At 54.3% G+C, this 17,137-nt stretch overlaps 1 protein-coding gene across 1 annotated transcript in view; it reads right to left on the bottom strand.

Annotated features, from left to right (window-relative positions):
* SRCIN1 (SRC kinase signaling inhibitor 1) overlaps positions 1–17,137 on the bottom strand; it is a 73,715-nt gene that overhangs the window by 7,313 nt on the left and 49,265 nt on the right. The window contains exons 8-18 of the mRNA XM_056512255.1: positions 15,492–15,584; positions 15,346–15,389; positions 12,991–13,169; positions 11,021–11,196; positions 9,118–9,248; positions 7,641–7,788; positions 6,504–6,807; positions 5,457–5,697; positions 4,561–4,715; positions 3,731–3,883; positions 1,241–1,351 (exon numbers count right to left, since the gene is read on the bottom strand). Of these exons, the coding sequence (XP_056368230.1) occupies positions 1,241–1,351; positions 3,731–3,883; positions 4,561–4,715; positions 5,457–5,697; positions 6,504–6,807; positions 7,641–7,788; positions 9,118–9,248; positions 11,021–11,196; positions 12,991–13,169; positions 15,346–15,389; positions 15,492–15,584 (1,735 nt within the window). The remainder of the gene's footprint in view (positions 1–1,240; positions 1,352–3,730; positions 3,884–4,560; positions 4,716–5,456; positions 5,698–6,503; positions 6,808–7,640; positions 7,789–9,117; positions 9,249–11,020; positions 11,197–12,990; positions 13,170–15,345; positions 15,390–15,491; positions 15,585–17,137) is intronic.

Genomic DNA, 17,137 nt, shown 5'->3' with positions numbered 1-17,137 from the left:
AATGTTCAGTTCCCTCTTGTCCTGCCCTACATCCCACTGGAGCACGGACAAGGACAGGGCAGGGATGCTCAGCCCCCTCCTGCCCATCCCATAAATCCCATCGGGATTCACGGCATGGACAGGGAATGGACAGGGATGCTCAGCCCCCTCCTGCCCATCCCATAAATCCTATCGGGATTCACGGCATGGACAGGGAATGGAGGGGAATGTCCAGCTCCCTCCTGTCCAGCCCTACATCCCACTGAGCATTTTCCTCCAGTTCTCCCCATCCTGTGCATTCTCTGCTCCATCCCAGTCCCTCCTCCAGGAATTTTCCTCCTGTTCTCCCCACCCTGTGCCTCCCCTGCTCCACCCCAGTCTCTCTCCAGGCATTTTCCTCCTGTTCTCCCCATCCTGGCATTCCCTGCTCCACCCTGTGCATTCCCTGCTCCATCCTGGCATTCCCTGCTCCACCCTGTGCCTCCCCCGCTCCATCCCAGCCTCTCTCCAGGAATTTTCCTCCTGTTCTCCCCATCCTGAGCATTCCCTGTTCCACCCTGTGCCTCCCCTGCTCCATCCCAGTCTCTCTCCAGGAATTTTCCTCCTGTTCTCCCCACCCTGAGCATTCCCTGCTCCATCCTGGCATTCCCTGCTCCATCCTGTGCATTCCCTGCTCCATCCTGTGCATTCCCTGCTCCACCCTGGGCATTCCTGCTCCACCCTGTGCATTCCCTGCTCCACCCTGTGCCTCCCCTGCTCCATCCCAGCCTCTCTCCAGGAATTTTCCTCCTGTTCTCCCCATCCTGAGCATTCCCTGCTCCGTCCTGTGCATTCCTGTTCCACCCTGTGCATTCCCTGCTCCACCCTGTGCATTCCCTGCTCCACCCTGAGCATTCCCTGCTCCACCCTGTGCCTCCCCCGCTCCACCCCAGCCTCTCTCCAGGCTCTCCCCACCCCAGAGCCCAGCACGGAGATCAGAAGAGTTTCCCTGCGACCTCACCTGACCCAGGCAGACCCAAACCCCCAGTTCTGCTCCAACCCTCCCTTTCCACGCTCTCGGGGCGGGGTCTCCATGCCCCGCCCGCCCCCCGGTGCCCGGTGCGGTGCTGGCCCGGCCGTGGGTTAGTGCTGGGTCCGGCAGCGTGAGCGAGGCAGTGAGGAGACAAGCCGGTCATTAGCGGGTTAAATCAGAGAAGGAAAAGCAGGAGTGAGTCGAGAAGAGGAGGAAGGCGGTGAGAGCGCAGCCCCGAGGAGCTGTTACCTTCCGTCCTTGGGCTGCGGCCACCGCGGCTCCGCTGGGCCAGCAGCCGGAGTGGCCCGGGGACACGGCCTCGAGGGGGAGGGGAGGGGAGGCAGAGCTCCGCTGAAACACCTGGGGAGTCAAACAGGCCCGTTGGGGGGAGCGGGGCAGCCCGGGGCCGCGGCGGGGCTCGGGGTGGCCGCGGCGGGGCTCGGGGTGGCCACGGACCCGGGATGGTGGTGGCTGTGCGCTGGTGGTGTTGGCCACTGGGCTGCTGGCAGGGTCACTGGTCACCTGGCCAGCAGGGTCACTGGTCATCTGGCCAGCAGGGTCACTGGTCACCTGGCCAGCAGGGTCACTGGTCACACGGCCAGAAGAATTACTGGTCATTTGGCCAGGAGACTCACTGAGCTTCCAAGTCAGCAGGGTCACTGGCCACATAGCCAGCAGGGTCACTGAGCCCCCAATCAGCAGGGTCACTGGTCACATGGCCAGAAGAGTCACCCATCCCCTGGCCATCAATGTCACCTGCCCCTGGCCATCAGTGTCACCTGCCTGTCACCTGTCCCTGGCAGTTGTCACCAGTCCCTTGGCCAGCAGTGTCACTGGTCCCTTAGCCAGCAGAGTCACTAGTCCAGTCTGGCAGCATCACTGGTCCAGTTCTCCTGCCTGCAGCGTCATCACCTGTGCCACACCTGCACTGTCACCTGTCCCCTGCACCGTCACCTGTCCCCTGCACCATCACCTGTGCCACACCTGCACTGTCACCTGTCCCCTGCACCATCACTGGTGTCACCTCCACACAACCAGTCCCATCTGCACTGTCACCTGTCCCTTGCACCATCACCTGTCTCACACCTGCACCATGCCCAGTTCTCCCTCCTGGGGGAAAACCACCCAGGTTAAACCACCCAGGTTAAACCATCCAGGTTAAACTGTCCAGATTAAAACCACCCAGGTTAAACCATCCAGGTTAAAACTACCCAGGTTAAACCACCCAGGTTAAACAATCCAGGTTAAACCATCCAGGTTAAACTGTCCAGATTAAAACCACCCAGGTTAAACCACCCAGGTTAAAACCAACCAGGTTCAACCACCCAGGTTAAACCACCCAGGTTAAACCATCCAGGTAAAAACCATCCAAGTTAAAAACACCCATGTTAAACTGTCCAGGTTAAACCAACCCACGTTAAACCACCCAGGTTAAACCACCAGGTTAAACTATCCAGGTTAAACCACCCAGGTTAAACCATCCAGGTTAAGCTATCCAGGTTAAACCACCCACGTTAAACTACCCAGGTAAAAACCACCCAGGTAAAAACTACCCAGGGTAAACCATCCAGGTTAAACCATCCAGGTTAAACCACGCAGGTTAAACCATCCAGGTTAAATCCACCCAGGTTAAATCCACCCAGGTTAAACTATCCAGGTTAAACCACCCAGGTTAAACCATCCAAGTTAAAAACATTCCGGTTAAACCATCCAGGTTAAAATGACCCAGGTTAAACCACCCGGGTTAAACCACCCAGGTTAAAAACACCCAGGTTAAACTGTCCAGGTTAAACTGTCCAGGTTAAACCACCCAGGTTAATCCACCCAGGTAAAAACCACCCAGGTAAAAACCATCCAGGTTAAAACCACTCCCTCCCCACTGGAGCACCTGAGCTGTGCTCAGCCAGGTGAGTCTGCCTTAAAACCAGAGGGAGCTCCAGGTGTGCATCACCTGTCCCTGGCGGTGTCACCGCTCTGTCCCCACGGCCCCGGGAGGAGCAGGAACCCCCACGTGGTGCCAGTGCTGGGATTGTCACAGATGTCACACCCCAACCCCCCGAGCTGTCCCCAGAGTGGAAGGGTGGGGCGCTGTCACCTTTGGAGTGCTGTCACCTCTGGGGTGCTGTCACCTTTGAGGCGCTGTCACATTTGGGGTGCTGTCACATTTGAGGTGCTGTCACCTTTGAGGTGCTGTCACCTTTGGAGTGCTGTCACCTCTGGGGTGCTGTCACCTCTGGGGTGCTGTCACCTTTAGGGTGCTGTCACCTCCAGAGTGCTGTCACCTCGGGGGTGCTGTCACCTTTGAGGTGCTGTCACCTTTGAGGTGCTTTCACCTTGGGGGTGCTGTCACCTTTGAAGTGCTGTCACCTTTAGGGTGCTGTCACCTCCTGGGTGCTGTCACCTTTGAGGTGCTGTCACCTCGGGGGTACTGTCACCTTTGGGGTGCTGTCACCTTTAGGGTGCTGTCACCTCCTGGGTGCTGTCACCTTTGAGGTGCTGTCACCTTTGAGGTGCTTTCACCTTGGGGGTGCTGTCACCTTTGAAGTGCTGTCACCTTTAGGGTGCTGTCACCTCCTGGGTGCTGTCACCTTTGAGGTGCTGTCACCTTTGGGATGCTGTCACCTTTGAAGTGCTGTCACCTTTAGGGTGCTGTGACCTTTGGGGCGCTGTCACCTCTGAGGTGCTGTCACCTTTGGGGTGCTGTCACCTTTGGTGCCACCCCCGCCCTCCCGCGCTCACCTCCAGCTCCGCGATGATCCGATCCTCGTCGTCGTCGTCCTTGACGGCCGAGGCGATGATGGGCGGGGTGGACGCGGGCCGGGCGACCTCGGACACCGCCCGCCGCAGCTTCACCTGCGGCTTCTGCGGCTCCAGCTCCTCCGACTCCGCCTTCTGCGGGGGGACAGCGGCCGTGAGCGCCGGGGGCAGCGGGGACACCGTGGGGGGGGACACCGGGGACACCGGGGGGGGCAGCGGGGACACAGCGGGGACACGACGGGACACCGGGGGGGGGCACCGGGGGGCAACGGGGGGCACCGGGGGGTGGCACAGGGGGACACCGGGGGACACCGGTGGGACACGGGGGAACACCGGGGGGACACCGGGGGGGGGCACCGGGGGGACACGGCGGGGACACCGGAAGGGTATCGGGGGTCAGCGGGGTGACACGGAGGAACACAGGAGGGGCACAGGGGGACACAGGGAGGCATCCGAGGGACACTGAGGGGCACCAGGAGGCACCGGGAGCCACCAGTAACCATCGGGGGACACCGGGGGTCACCCGGGGACACCAGAGGACGCCGAGGGACACCAGAGAACAGCTGAAGGCACCGGGGTACACCCCAGGACACCGGGAGGCACCGAGGGACACCGGGGAACACCAGGAAGCACCGGGGGACACCAGGAAGCACCGAAGGACACCGGGGGACACACCCAAGGACACCTGGGGACACCGGGGAAGATCAGGAAGCACCGAGGGACAACGGGGGCACCGGGGGGCACCGGGGGACACCAGGGGACACCAGGGGACACCGGGGCCGCGCAGACGACCCCAGCCCCACCCCCCCTACCTTCATGAAGCCGGGCTCCTTCTTGCTGGTGACAATGACCTCGCCGCTGCGGGTCGTGGTCAGCCCGTGCGCCGAGGGGAAGCTCCGGCGGGGCGGCGGCGGCGGCGGCGACTTGGAGGGTTTTTCTGTCCGGTACCGGGGCACGGCCAGCTCGTCTGGGCACAGAGGGGCGGTCAGGGCACCGGGCACCGGCACCGGGCACCGGCACCGGGCACCAGGCACCGGGCAGCGGGCACCGCCCTGGCACCTCTCCCGGTGGGGGGAAAATCATCCAGGTTAAACCATCCTGGTTAAACCACCCAGGTTAAACCATCCAGGAGAAACCATCCAGATTAAACCATTCAGGTTAAACCATCCAGGTTAAAACACCTAGGTTAAACTATCCAGGTTAAACCATCCATGTTAAACCATCCAGGTAGAAACCACCCAGATTAAACTATTCAGGTTAAACCACCCAGGTTAATCCACCCAGGGTAAACCATCCAAGTTAAAATCATCCAGTTAAAAATCATCCAGGTTAAACCATCCAGGTTAAACCATCCAGGTTAAACTATCCAGGTTAAAACCATCCAGGTTAAACCGTGCAGGTAAAAACCACCCAGGTTAAACCATCCAGCTTAAACTATCCAGGTTAAATCACCCAGATTAAACCACCCAGATTAAACTACTCAGGTTAAACCACGCAGGTTAAATCACCCAGATTAAACCACCCAGGTTAAACCATCCAGTTAAAAACCATCCTGGTTAAACCATCCAGATTAAACTATCCAGGTAAAAACCATCCAGGTAATAAAACCACCCAGGTGTGCAGCCCCTGTCCCTGGAGGTGCCACCGCTCTGTCCCCGTGTCCCCGAGAGGGGCAGGAACCGGCGCCCCGCCCTCCCCCGGGCCGTACCTGAGCCCCGGCGCCCATTGGGGTCCCCTTTGCCCCCCGATTTGGGGGCGTGCTGTGCCTTGGAGGGTTTGTGCTCGGGCGTGGAGGCGGCGCTGGGGGTCGGTTTGTGCTTGGCGGCGAATTCCAGGTCGGGGATGGCTTTCATCAGCTCGGCCTGCGTCTCCTCCAGCAGCCGGTTGATGTCCTTGGCGCTGTACTGGGTGAGCGCCGCCCGCTTCTCCTCCCAGTCCCGCTCGGCGGCCTGCGGGAGCGGGGTGTGATCCCCAGAGCCCGGGACACCCCCAGAGAGACCGGGACACCCCCAAAGAGATCGGGAATATCCCCAAAGAGACCCGGGGACACCCCTAAAGAGCACTGTGACACCCCCAGAGAGACCGGGACACCCCCAAAGAGATCGGGAATATCCCCAAAGAGACCCGGGGACACCCCTAAAGAGCACTGTGACACCCCCAGAGTGCCGGGACACCCCCAGAGAGACCCGGGACACCCCAAAACAGCCCCCGGGACACCTCCAGAGTGCCGGGACACCCCTAAAAGAGCCCCCGGGACACCCCCAAAGAAACCCGGGAGACTCCAAACAGCCCCTGGGACACCCCCAAAACAGCACCCGGGACACCCCTAAAGAGCACTGTGACACCCCCAAAGAGTGCCAGGAAACCCCCAAAGAGACTGGGGACACTCCAAACAGCCCCCAGGACACCTCCAGAGCCCCGGGACACCCCCAAAGAGACCCGGGACACCCTAAAGAGCTTCTGTGACACCCCCAGAGTGCCGGGACACCCCCAAAGCGACCCGGGACACCCCCAAAGAGACCCGGGACACCCCTAAAGAGACCCGGGACACCCCCAAACCCACTGGGAGGAGCTGGGGAGCACAGAATTTTTACCCTCATCCCCAAATTTCACTCTCCCCATGCAGCAGAGGCGCTCCCCAAACCCCCTGGGAGTTTCCACCCAGCACCAGCAGGGCGAGCGCTGCTCGCACCCCCATTCCCACCTCCCCATCCCCTCCAGAGGAGCCCCCCAAAAACCCCAGGACCCCCCTCACCTCCACGGACACCGCTTTATCCGCGCTTTTCTTGCTGGGAGTCTCGGGCGCCGTCTGGGTCTTGGCCGGCACCATGTCGGGGGCTCGTGCGGGATTATTGCTCTTGCCAGGGTGGCTTTGGGGCTGGGGGGGGCTGTGCCCGAACCCCAGGGGTTCGGGGGTGCCCGTCAGGTGGTGCAGGCTCACGGGGGGGCTGGTGGGCATCTCCAGCTCCAGCCCTTTGCTGAAATCCGTCTCCGGCGCCACCTTCTTGGGCGACTGGCTCAGGCTGCTGGGCGAGCTCCACACGCCCTCGTCCACTTGCCTGGGAGAGAGGGGAAGGGCTGAGGGGTGGTGGGGGACCGGGAGGGGGTCACAAAATCCTAAATTCCTGTAGGGTGAGGCGGTTCTGAGGTCTGGGAAAGGGTTGGGCTTGGTGATGGAAAATTGGATCCTTCCAAGCCCTTCCCCTCCTGGATTTTGGGGCAGTGCAGGAAAATCGAATCCTTCCAAAACCTTCCCTTTCCACCAGATCCTCCCGGATTTTGGGGCAGTGCAGGAAACGGGATCCCTCCAAACCCTTCCCCTCCTGGATTTTGGAGCAGTGCAGGAAAATTGGATCCCTCCAAACCCTTCCCTTTCACCTGATCCTCCTGGATTTTTTGGAAGTGCAGGAAATGGGATCCCTCCAAATCCTTCCCTTTTCACCAGATCCTCCTGGATTTTTTGGAAGTGTGGGAAATGGGATCCCCCCAAACCCTTCCCCTCCTGGTTTTTGGGGAAGTACAGGAAATGGGATTCCCCCAGACCCTTCCCCTCCACACCTGGAAAGGACTGGGTGTATTTTTGGGGTCCTTTAGCAGAAAAACAAGGCTTTTATGAAAAAAAGGAATTTCCACACACACCTGGAGAGAACTACAAGGGTCTTTTTGGCGTCAGGTTGTATTCTGACTCTGGCAGTGCTTTGGGATTGCTCTTTGTAATACTGTACTTCTATTTTAATTTTAACTGTTATTCCTAATTCCCTTAGCTTTGCCTGAGAGCCCCTTAATTTCAAAATTATAATAATTTGGAGGGAGGGGTTTACATTTTCCATGTCAAATAGAATATTCTGCCTTTCTTAGCAGACACCTGTCCCCCAGACCGTGTGGGGCTCACCTGCGGATCTGCGCCAGGGTGTCAGTGACGCTCTTGCAGCGCTTGAGGAGCCCGTCCAGGCGGTTCGGCTCCTCCTTGAGGAACTTCACGGCCTCGACCTCCACCCGCAGCACCACGCGCATCTTGCTCTGCAGGCTGGGGAACTGAGCTGCCGGGGGACACCGGTGTCACCGCTGTGTCACCTCTGTGACTGTCCCAGTGCCCGGCTGGCACTGCCAGGGGACACCGGTGTCACCTCTGTGCCCCAGGCTGGCACTCCTGGGGGATACTGGTGTTACCTCTGTGACTGTTCCAGTGCTAGGGGACACCAGTGTCACCCCTGTGTCACCTCTGTGACAGTCCCCATGCCAGGGGACACCAGTGTCACCTCTGTGTCACCTCTGTGCCACTCTCAGTGCCAAGGGACACTGGTGTCACCATGTGTGCATCCAAGTGCCAGGGGACACCAATGTCACCTCTGTGCCACTCCCAGTTCCAGGGGACATCGGTGTCACCTCTGGGCCACCTCTGTGCCACTCCCGGTGCCAGGGGACACCGGTGTCACCGCTGTGACTGTCCCAGTGCTAGGGGATACTGGTGTCACCGCTGTGTCACCTCTGTGCCAATCCCGGTGCCAGGGGACACCAGTGTCACCACTGTGACTATCCCAGTGCCAGGAAACACTGGTGTCATGTCTGTGCCCATCCCAGTGCCGGGGGACACCGGTGTCACTTCTGTGTCACCTCTGTGCCACTCTTGGTGCCAGGGGACACCGGTGTCACCACTGTGACTGTCCCAGTGCCAGGCTGGCACTGCCAGGGGACACTGGCGTCACCTCTGTGCCCATCCCAGTGCCGGGGGACACCGTTGTCACCTCTGTGACTGTCCCAGTGCTAGGGGACACCGGTGTCACCTCTGTGTCACCTCTGTGCCAGTCCCCGTGCCAAGGGACACCGGTGTAACCTCTGTGTCTCAGGCTGCCACTGCCAGGGGACACCGGTGTAACCTCTGTGCCCATCCCGGTGCCAGGGGACACCGGTGTCACCTCTGTGCCCATCCCGGTGCCAGGGGACACCGGTGTCACCTCTGTGCCCATCCCAGTGCCCAGCTGGGGCCCCTCCTCATCCAGGCGCTACGGAAAACCTGGAGAATTCCAGGTGCAAACACAAATCCAGAAAATCCTGGAGCATCCCAGGTGCCAATACCCAAAACCAGGAATTCCTGGAACTTCCCAGGTACCAATTTCTAAATCCAGGGACAAACAAAACCCGGAGCATCCCAGGTGCCAATACAAATCCAGGAATTCCTGGAACTTCCCAGGTACCAATTTCTAAATCCAGGGACAAACAAAACCTGGAGAATCCCAGGTACAAACACAAATCCAGAAAATCCTGGAGCATCCCAGGTGCCAATACCCAAATCCAGGAAATCCCGGAGCCCCCTAGGCAGGGGTGGAGCAGGGGACCCCCCAAGACCCCCCCCCCAGCCCCCTCCTCACCCTTCAGGTCCGTCAGGGTCTCCCCCAGCTGCTTGAGCACTACGGCCTTTTCCTCCAGCTCCTGCACCGGGATCAGCCGCTGCCCGTGCGCCAGATCCTTCTGGATCTTCTCCACAGACTTCTCCAGGTCGCTGTGGGGGCAGGGGGAGGGCATGGGGTCATTTGGGGGGTCATTTGGGGTCACTGGGGGTCACTGGGGGTCACTGGGGTCACTGTGGGTCACTGAGGGTCACTGGGATCACTGGGGGTCACTGGGGGCTACTGGGGATCACTGGGGTCACTGAGGGTCACTGGGGTCACTGGGGTCACTGAGGGTCACTGGGGTCACTGGGGTCACTGGGGGTTACTGGGGGCTACTGGGGATCACTGAGGTCACTGTGGGACACTGTGGGTCACTGGGGATCACTGGGGATCACTGGGTCACTGAGGGTCACTGGGGGTCACTGGGGGGCACTGGGGGTCACTGGGGTCACTGGGGGGCACTGTGGGCTCACTGGGGCTCAATGGGGGTCACTGAGGGTCACTGAGGGTCACTGGGGGTCACTGGGGTTACTGTGGGTCACTGAGGGTCACTGGGGGTCACTGGGGGGCACTGGGGGTCACTGAGGGTCACTGAGGGTCACTGGGGTCACGGGGGGCACTGTGGGCTCACTGGGGCTCAATGGGGGTCACTGAGGGTCACTGGGGTCACTGGGGGGCACTGTGGGCTCACTGGGGCTCAATGGGGGTCACTGAGGGTCACTGGGGTCACTGGGGGTCATTGGGGGTCACTGAGGGTCACTGAGGTTTGGGGACCCACCCCTCATTTAGGGACACGGTCACCGTTTGGGACTCCTCATTTAGGGACGTGGTCACTGTGTGGTCACTATTGGGGACCTCCCTCATTTAGGGACATGGTCACTGTTGGGGACCCCCCTCATTTAGGGACAAGGTCAATGCATGGGGACCTCTCCCCATTTAGGGACATGGCCACTGTTGGGGACCTCCCTCATTTAGGGACAAGGTCACCGCATGGGGACCCCTCCTCATTTAGGGACATGGTCACTTTTTGGTCACTGTTTGAGGAATTCCCCTCATTTAGGGGTGTGATCACTGCACGGTCACTATTGGGGACCCCTCCTCATTTGAGGACATGGTCACTGTTTAGGGACCTTCCTCATTTAGGGACAAGGTCACTATTTGGGGATCCCCTCATTTAGGGACATCGTCACTATTTAGGGATCCCCTCATTTAGGGACATGGTCACTGTACGGGGACTGTTTGGGGACCACCCTTCATTTAGGGTCGTGGTCACTGCTGGGGACCCTCCTCACCTGGGGCCCTGCCCTGGTGGGGCGGAGCTGCTCTGCCCTGGAGTTTTTGTGCCCTTCAGGGGTGGGCAGTGCCCTTGTCCAGGAGTGTCTGTGCCCTGCCCTCTGTTCCTGTGCCCTTTAGGGGCGGGCAGTGCCCCCTGTCCCCTTGTTTCTGTGCTCTGCCTGTTGTTACTGTGCTCTGCCTGTTGATTTTGTGTCCTGCCGTTGTTTCTGAGCCCTGCCCGTTGTTTCTGTTCCTTGCCCGTTGTTTCTGTGCCCTGCCCGTTGTTCCTGTGCCCTGCCCATTGTTCCTGTGCCCTGCCCGTTGTTCCTATGCTCTGCCCGTTGTTTCTGTGCCCTGCCCGTTGTTCCTGTGCTCTGCCAATTTTTTCTGTGCCCTGCCCGTGTTTCCTGTGCCCTGCCCGTGTTTTCTGTGCCCTGTCTGTATTTTCTGTGCCCTGCCCGTTGTTCCTGTGCCCTGCCCGTTGTTTCTGTTCCCTGCCCGTGTTTTCTGTGCCCTGCCCGGAGTTTCTATACTCTGCCTGGAGTTTCTGTGCCCTGCCCGTTGTTCTTGCGCCCCAGCCGGACCGGCAGGGCAGTGCCCGGCTCACCTGAGCTGTTGGGTGATGAGCTCCTCCTCGTTGAGGTAGCGGAGCCGCTCCTCCTCCACCAAGCTGCGCTGGCGCTGCAGAGGATCCTCGTGCTTGCGCATCGTGTCCGTCACCCGCACGCTGATCTCCGTCTCCGTCCGCCGCAGCAGCGTCTTCACCGCCTCCTGGTTCTGCAGCTGCGGGGGGACGAGGAGGAGGAGGAGGAGGAGGAGGAGGAGGAGGAGGAGGGAGTCAGGCTGGGAGAGATCCCCCCCCAAGATGGGAAACAACTCCTGAGAAGGGACCAGCCCTGAGCTGGGCACGGGGAGAGATCCCTGGGGTTACAGAGGGGAGGGATCCCTGAGCTGGGATTTGGGAAGGATCCCTGGGGTTACAGAGGGGAGGGATTCCCGAGTTCAGTGTGGGGAGACATCCCTGAGCTTGGATTTGGGAAGGATCCGTAGGATTGGATCCCTGAGCTGGGATTTGGGAAGGATTCCCCAGGCTCGGTTTCAAGAAGGATCCCTGAGCTTGATTCAGGAAAGATCCTTCAGCTCGGATTTGAGAAGGACCCCAGAACTCAGTTTCAGGAAGGATCCCTAAACTCGGTTTCAGGAGGGATCCCTGAGCTTAGATTCAGGAGCAATCCCTGAGCCTGCATTCAGGAAGGATCCATAAATTTGGTTTCAGGAAGGATCCTCAGCTTCAGCTTCAGGAGGGATCCCTGAGTTTGGATTCAGGAAAGATCTCTGAGTTTGGATTCAGGAGGGATCCTCAAGCTCAGATTTGGAAAGGATCCCCGAGTTTGGATTCAGGAAGGATCCCTGCGCTCATTTTTAGGAAGGATCCCCACACTCTGTTTCAGGAAGGATCCCTAAACTCAGATTTGGGAAGGGTCTCTGAGCTCAGTTTCAGGAAGGATCCCTGAGTTTGGATTCAGGAAGGATCCCTAAACTCGGTTTCAGGAGGGATCCCTAAGCTCAGTTCAGGAGAGATCCCTGAGTTTGGATTCAGGAAAGATCCTTGAGTTTGGATTCGGGAAAGATCCCTGAGTTGGGATTCAGGAAAGATCTCTCAGTTTGGATTCAGGAGGAATCCTCAAGCTCAGATTTGGAAAGGATCCCCGACTTTGGATTCAGGAAGGATCCCTGCGCTCATTTTCAGGAAGGATCCCTAAACTCAGATTTGGGAAGGATCCCTGAGTTTGGATTTGGGAAGGATCCCTGAGCTTGAATTCAGCAGGGATCCATAAGTTTGGATTCAGGAAGGATCCCCGTGCTCGCTTTCAGGAAGGATCCCTAAACTCAGATTTAGGAAGGATCCCTGAGCTCAGTTTCAGGAAGTATCCCTAAACTCAGATTTGGAAAGGATCCCTGAGTTTGGCTTTGGGAACAATCCCTGAGCTCAGTTTCAGGAAGGATCCCTGAGTTTAGATTTGGGAAGGATCCCTAAACTCAGATTTAGGAAGGATCCCTGAGTGTGGATTTGGGAAGGATCCCTAAACTCAGATTTAGGAAGGATCCCTGAGTGTGGATTTGGAAAGGATCCCTAAACTCAGATTTAGGAAGGATCCCTGAGTCTGGATTTGGGAAGTATCCCTAAACTCAGATTTGGGAAGGATCCCTGAGTGTGGATTTGGGAAGGATCCCTAAACTCAGATTTAGGAAGTATCCCTGAGTCTGGATTTGGGAAGGATCCCTAAACTCAGATTTAGGAAGGATTCCTGAGTCTGGATTTGGGAAGGATCCCTAAACTCAGATTTAGGAAGGGTCCCTGAGCTCAGTTTCAGGAAGGATCCTTGAGTTTACATTTGGGAAGGATCCCTAAACTCAGATTTAGGAAGGATCCGAGTTTGGCTTTGGAAACAATCCCTGCGCTCATCTTCCCCAAGGCCCCCCGATCTCTCCCACACCATTCCCACCACAAAAACCCGATTTCCCCACCATGACCCAGTACGAGCTGGGTCAGACCCCCCATCCCGGGGTGCCCACCTGCAGTTTCCTGAGCTGCTGCAGCTGGTTTCGCAGGTCGCTGGCGTTCTGCTGCAGGTCGTGCAGGTGCAGCTGCATGTGCAGGCGGCTCACGGCCGTGGGCTGCCCCGCGGGGGTGCTGGTGGCCGAGGGCGGCGGCGGCGCTGGCACCGGTGTCCCCATGCCACTGCGGCTGGTGGCTGTGAGGGAGGGGCAAGCAGAGGCTGCTGAGGGGCGACACCCACCCCAAAATAGGATTTGATGCCAATTTCTTTCCTTTCCCCGCTCCGTCATTCGGTTTTGGTGGTCCCCAAAAATCCCCCGTCCATGCCAAGCCCTCCCTGCTTGTGGTATGTTTCTCAGTATTTTGAAAAATATTTGAAATTTTTTGAAAATATTTGAAATTCTTTGAAAATATTTGAATTTTTTACAAGATAGTTGAAATTTTTGGAAAATATTTAATTTTTTTACAAAATAGTCGAAAATTTTGGAAAATATTGGAAATTCTTTGAAAATATTTGAAATTTTTACAAAATAGTTGAAATTTTTGGAAAATATTGGAAATTCTTTGAAAATATTTGAAATTTTTACAAAATAATTGAAATTTTTGGAAAATATTTGAAATTTTAAAAAATTGAAATTTTTGGAAGATATTTAAAATTAAAAAATAAGAAATTGAAATTTTTGGAAAATATTTGAAATTTAAAAAAAAATTGGAAATTTAAAAAAAATATTGAAATTTTTTGAAAGCATTTGAAATTTTTACAAAATAGTTGAAATTTTTAGAGAATATTTGAAGTTTTTGGAAAATATTTTAAATTCTTCAAAAATATTTGGAATTTTTTGAAAATATTTGCAATTTAAAAATATACTTGAAATTTTAAAAAATATTTAATTTTTTTTGAAAATATTTGAAATTTTAAAAATATTTGAAATGTAAAAAAATATTTAAAATCTTAATAATATTTAAAACATTTGGAAAATATTTGAAATTTTTAAAAAAATATTTGAAACTTTAAAAAATATTTGAAATTTTTTTAACACATCTGAAATTTTTACAAAATATTTGAAATTCTTTGAAAATATTTGAAAATTTTTTATATTTGAAATTCTTTGAAAATATTTGAAATTTTTTGAAAACATTTAAAATTTAAAAAAATGATTGAAATTTCTTGAAAATATTTGAAATTTTTAAAAATAGTTGAAATTCTTTGAAAATATTTGAAATTTTTGGAAAACATTTGAAATTTCTGGAAAGTATTTGAGGTTTTTTGAAAATATTCGGAATTTTGAAGCTTTTCTATTTTTCCTGCTCTGCTTTAGGGAATAACTCTAAAACTCCACAGTCTGGCAGCTGCTGCTCTCCTGTTTTATTCAGACACAACAATTCCTCTCCAGGGCTGTAAATCAAGGACATCACAGCCCTGAAAAGTGTAAAAAATAATTAATTGGGAGTGGAGCAAACTGGAGGTAAATTACTTCATTACCCGAAGCTGTAATTGGAGAATGAACACCTGAAATATAAATGGACCAAACTTATAATTATGTAAAAAACTGAAAAATTTGTGATAATTTTGGGTGTAGTGCTTTGGGAAATCTTTATCTGCCTTTAACGTACCTGGAGACCCTTCATTAAATATATTCAATTTTTTAATCTTAATTATTTCTGGCTTCTGATCTTAAACATGAAAAAGGCATCACCAGCACTGTTAAAACCAGGTGTTAAACCAGCTGGGACAATCTTTATCTGTTCCACAGCCCATCCTCCCTCCAGGAGATATCTCCTGTTAATGGGCCAGGTGTTAAACCAGGTGAGCAGTGATCCTTATCTCTGTGGGGATATCTCCTGTTAATGGGTCAGGTGTTAAAAACCAGCTGGGCAATCATCTTTATCTTCCCACAGCCCATCCTCCCTCCAGGAGATATCTCCTGTTCATGGCCAGTGAGTCCCAGTGCATGACTGATAAAATTCCATCATCCCACTGGGAGATGCTCCAGCCAGGGGAGGAGCCAAACATTTCCTACCCAGATAAAAACTGAGATTTGGGACAGCAAGTTTCATCTTTCCACTGGATTCCAGAGGAAAGCCAGAGCTTTCCACATCATCCCTGGAGCTTCAGAGGAAACTGCACCTTCTCCAGGAGCACTGCTCCAGCTGAACCACATCTGCCACTGCAGGAGGATGCAGCCACCATTGAATGGGACTGTGCCAACACCCTGACTGACTGACGGGTGTCAGCTTGGATTCTAACTCTGGCAGGGTTTGGGGTTGTTCTTTGTAACACTGTATTTCTATTTTAAGTTTTCCATGGTGCTGCACTGGGGGGGGGTCACCCATGGGGCAGAGGGGGGTCCTGCAGGGCCATGGTCACTCACACGCCGACGGGGGGGTCCCGCCGTTGGTGGCTTCTGTCTTCTCACTGAAAAAAAGAGAGGAGGGGGAGTGAGTGTGGGCCAGGCACAGTGGGGAGGCGGACAGACCCCCTCAGGAGGGACATCCCAGCCCCAGGGTCGCCCCTCACCTGGGGGTCTCGGCCTCGGAGCCGCGGAGCAGCGCGCTCTGCACCAGCCCTGTCAGGCTGGCAATTTGCTTCTCCATGGCCTCCATCCGCTCCCTGCGCAGGGACAGTGTTAGAGTCAGTCCAAAGTTTGTCTGATCTGCCTCACGCCATCATCAGAGACTGAGAGCCAGGACCCACCACTCGCTCTGGACCTGAGTTCTGGCCTGGCCAAGGTGGATGCTGGCCCAGCACTGTCTGTCGCTGTGCCTGTTCCAGCACCTGCTTCATGGAGTGACAATCTCCACGTACACCAGTCCATAAATCTCCCACCTTTTGGCCAGAGGCCACTCTCTTTGGAAAAGGACTATAAAAAGTGACTTTCCTAAAGAGACTCTGAGATCTCTTTCTCCCCAAGGGATTGAAGATGTGTCTGTCATCGGACAACTCAAGGATGCGTCCCTTCTGTTGGTAGCTACATCCCATCCTCTCTCTTTCTCTCTCTCCTATCACAAAAACCAAATTATTGGCACGCAATAAACTCCATTGCTGCTTTCTGCTGAACAAAACCTGCGTCTCTTGCCTTTTGTCTTTTGTACCCTGGGGTCGAACGAACCATCATAAGTCCCGCTGGGGTTGAGCGGATCGTGACAGACAGGGACGTGTCACCAGCTGGATTTGTCCCCACGGGCATCCCCAACCCTGCTCACACCCCATCCGTGCCACCCCGGGTGTTGGGGACACTGCTGTCACCAGCTGCACTCGTTCCCTCTCTGCACCCTCACCCCATTCCTCAATCCCATTCCCACGGTGAGGAGCCTTCCTCTGCTCCTCCTCCTCCCCCTCCAGCTCGCACAAACCCACCAGGACCTTCCCCCATTGTCAAAGACAATGAGTCAGAGGTCTCTGAATTCTTCAGAGAGAAATCAGAGTGCAGGGATTGAATTAAAGCCTTTGGAAGGATTGCAGTACATGAAGCCACTCCCACATAAAGTAGACATTTAAGTAGTACTAAGTAAGTTTTAGGGTGAGTTCTAATGCCTTTAGTAAGTAAAAAGTTTAAATACTAAAGTTGGAGCGTTAAGAAACTAGAATTCTAATAGGTTAAGGAGTGGTGATCCCAGGTTGTGTCATAGATTTTGGGGAAATCCTGTATAAGAGTTTGTATTGGGGAGAGTTGGGACTTTTTTGCCATTTGCTCTTCATCCATTTGCTTATTCCCACTGCCTCTCGCTATTTGTTTTTGTTTTTGTCATTGCTTTCCTGCTTGCCTTTTGAGACTGATGTGCTTTGTAATAAGATGTGCTTTTGTCTTGGTTTTGTGTATATATATATATACACACACACACACATATACACAGGTTTGTTTTTTTTTTAAAACTTATTCCAAATTTTTTATTTTTTCTGTATTATTAATAATTTTTTTCTTTATACCTTTTTAAGCTTCAAGTCTGCCTTATTTTTACTCCTAAATCCTATTTCAAAGAAAAATGAAGCATATAAAAATTAGCAAACCTAAATTAAACCATGACAGATTTGTAATAAATAGCGTTTTCAGCAGCTATTACCTGCTTCCTGATTTAAGATAACCTGATGAATTTGTTGCCAAGAGCCCTGGAGGTCACAACCTCACACCCTGTGTTGGGTTGATGTGGCCAGAAAATGTGAAT

This window comes from Oenanthe melanoleuca, chromosome 27, assembly GCF_029582105.1.
Source record: "Oenanthe melanoleuca isolate GR-GAL-2019-014 chromosome 27, OMel1.0, whole genome shotgun sequence".
Classification (NCBI taxonomy): Eukaryota; Metazoa; Chordata; class Aves; order Passeriformes; family Muscicapidae; genus Oenanthe; species Oenanthe melanoleuca.
The sequence above is the reverse complement of the archived record's forward strand: the minus strand, read 5'-3'. Positions and strand labels throughout refer to the sequence as shown.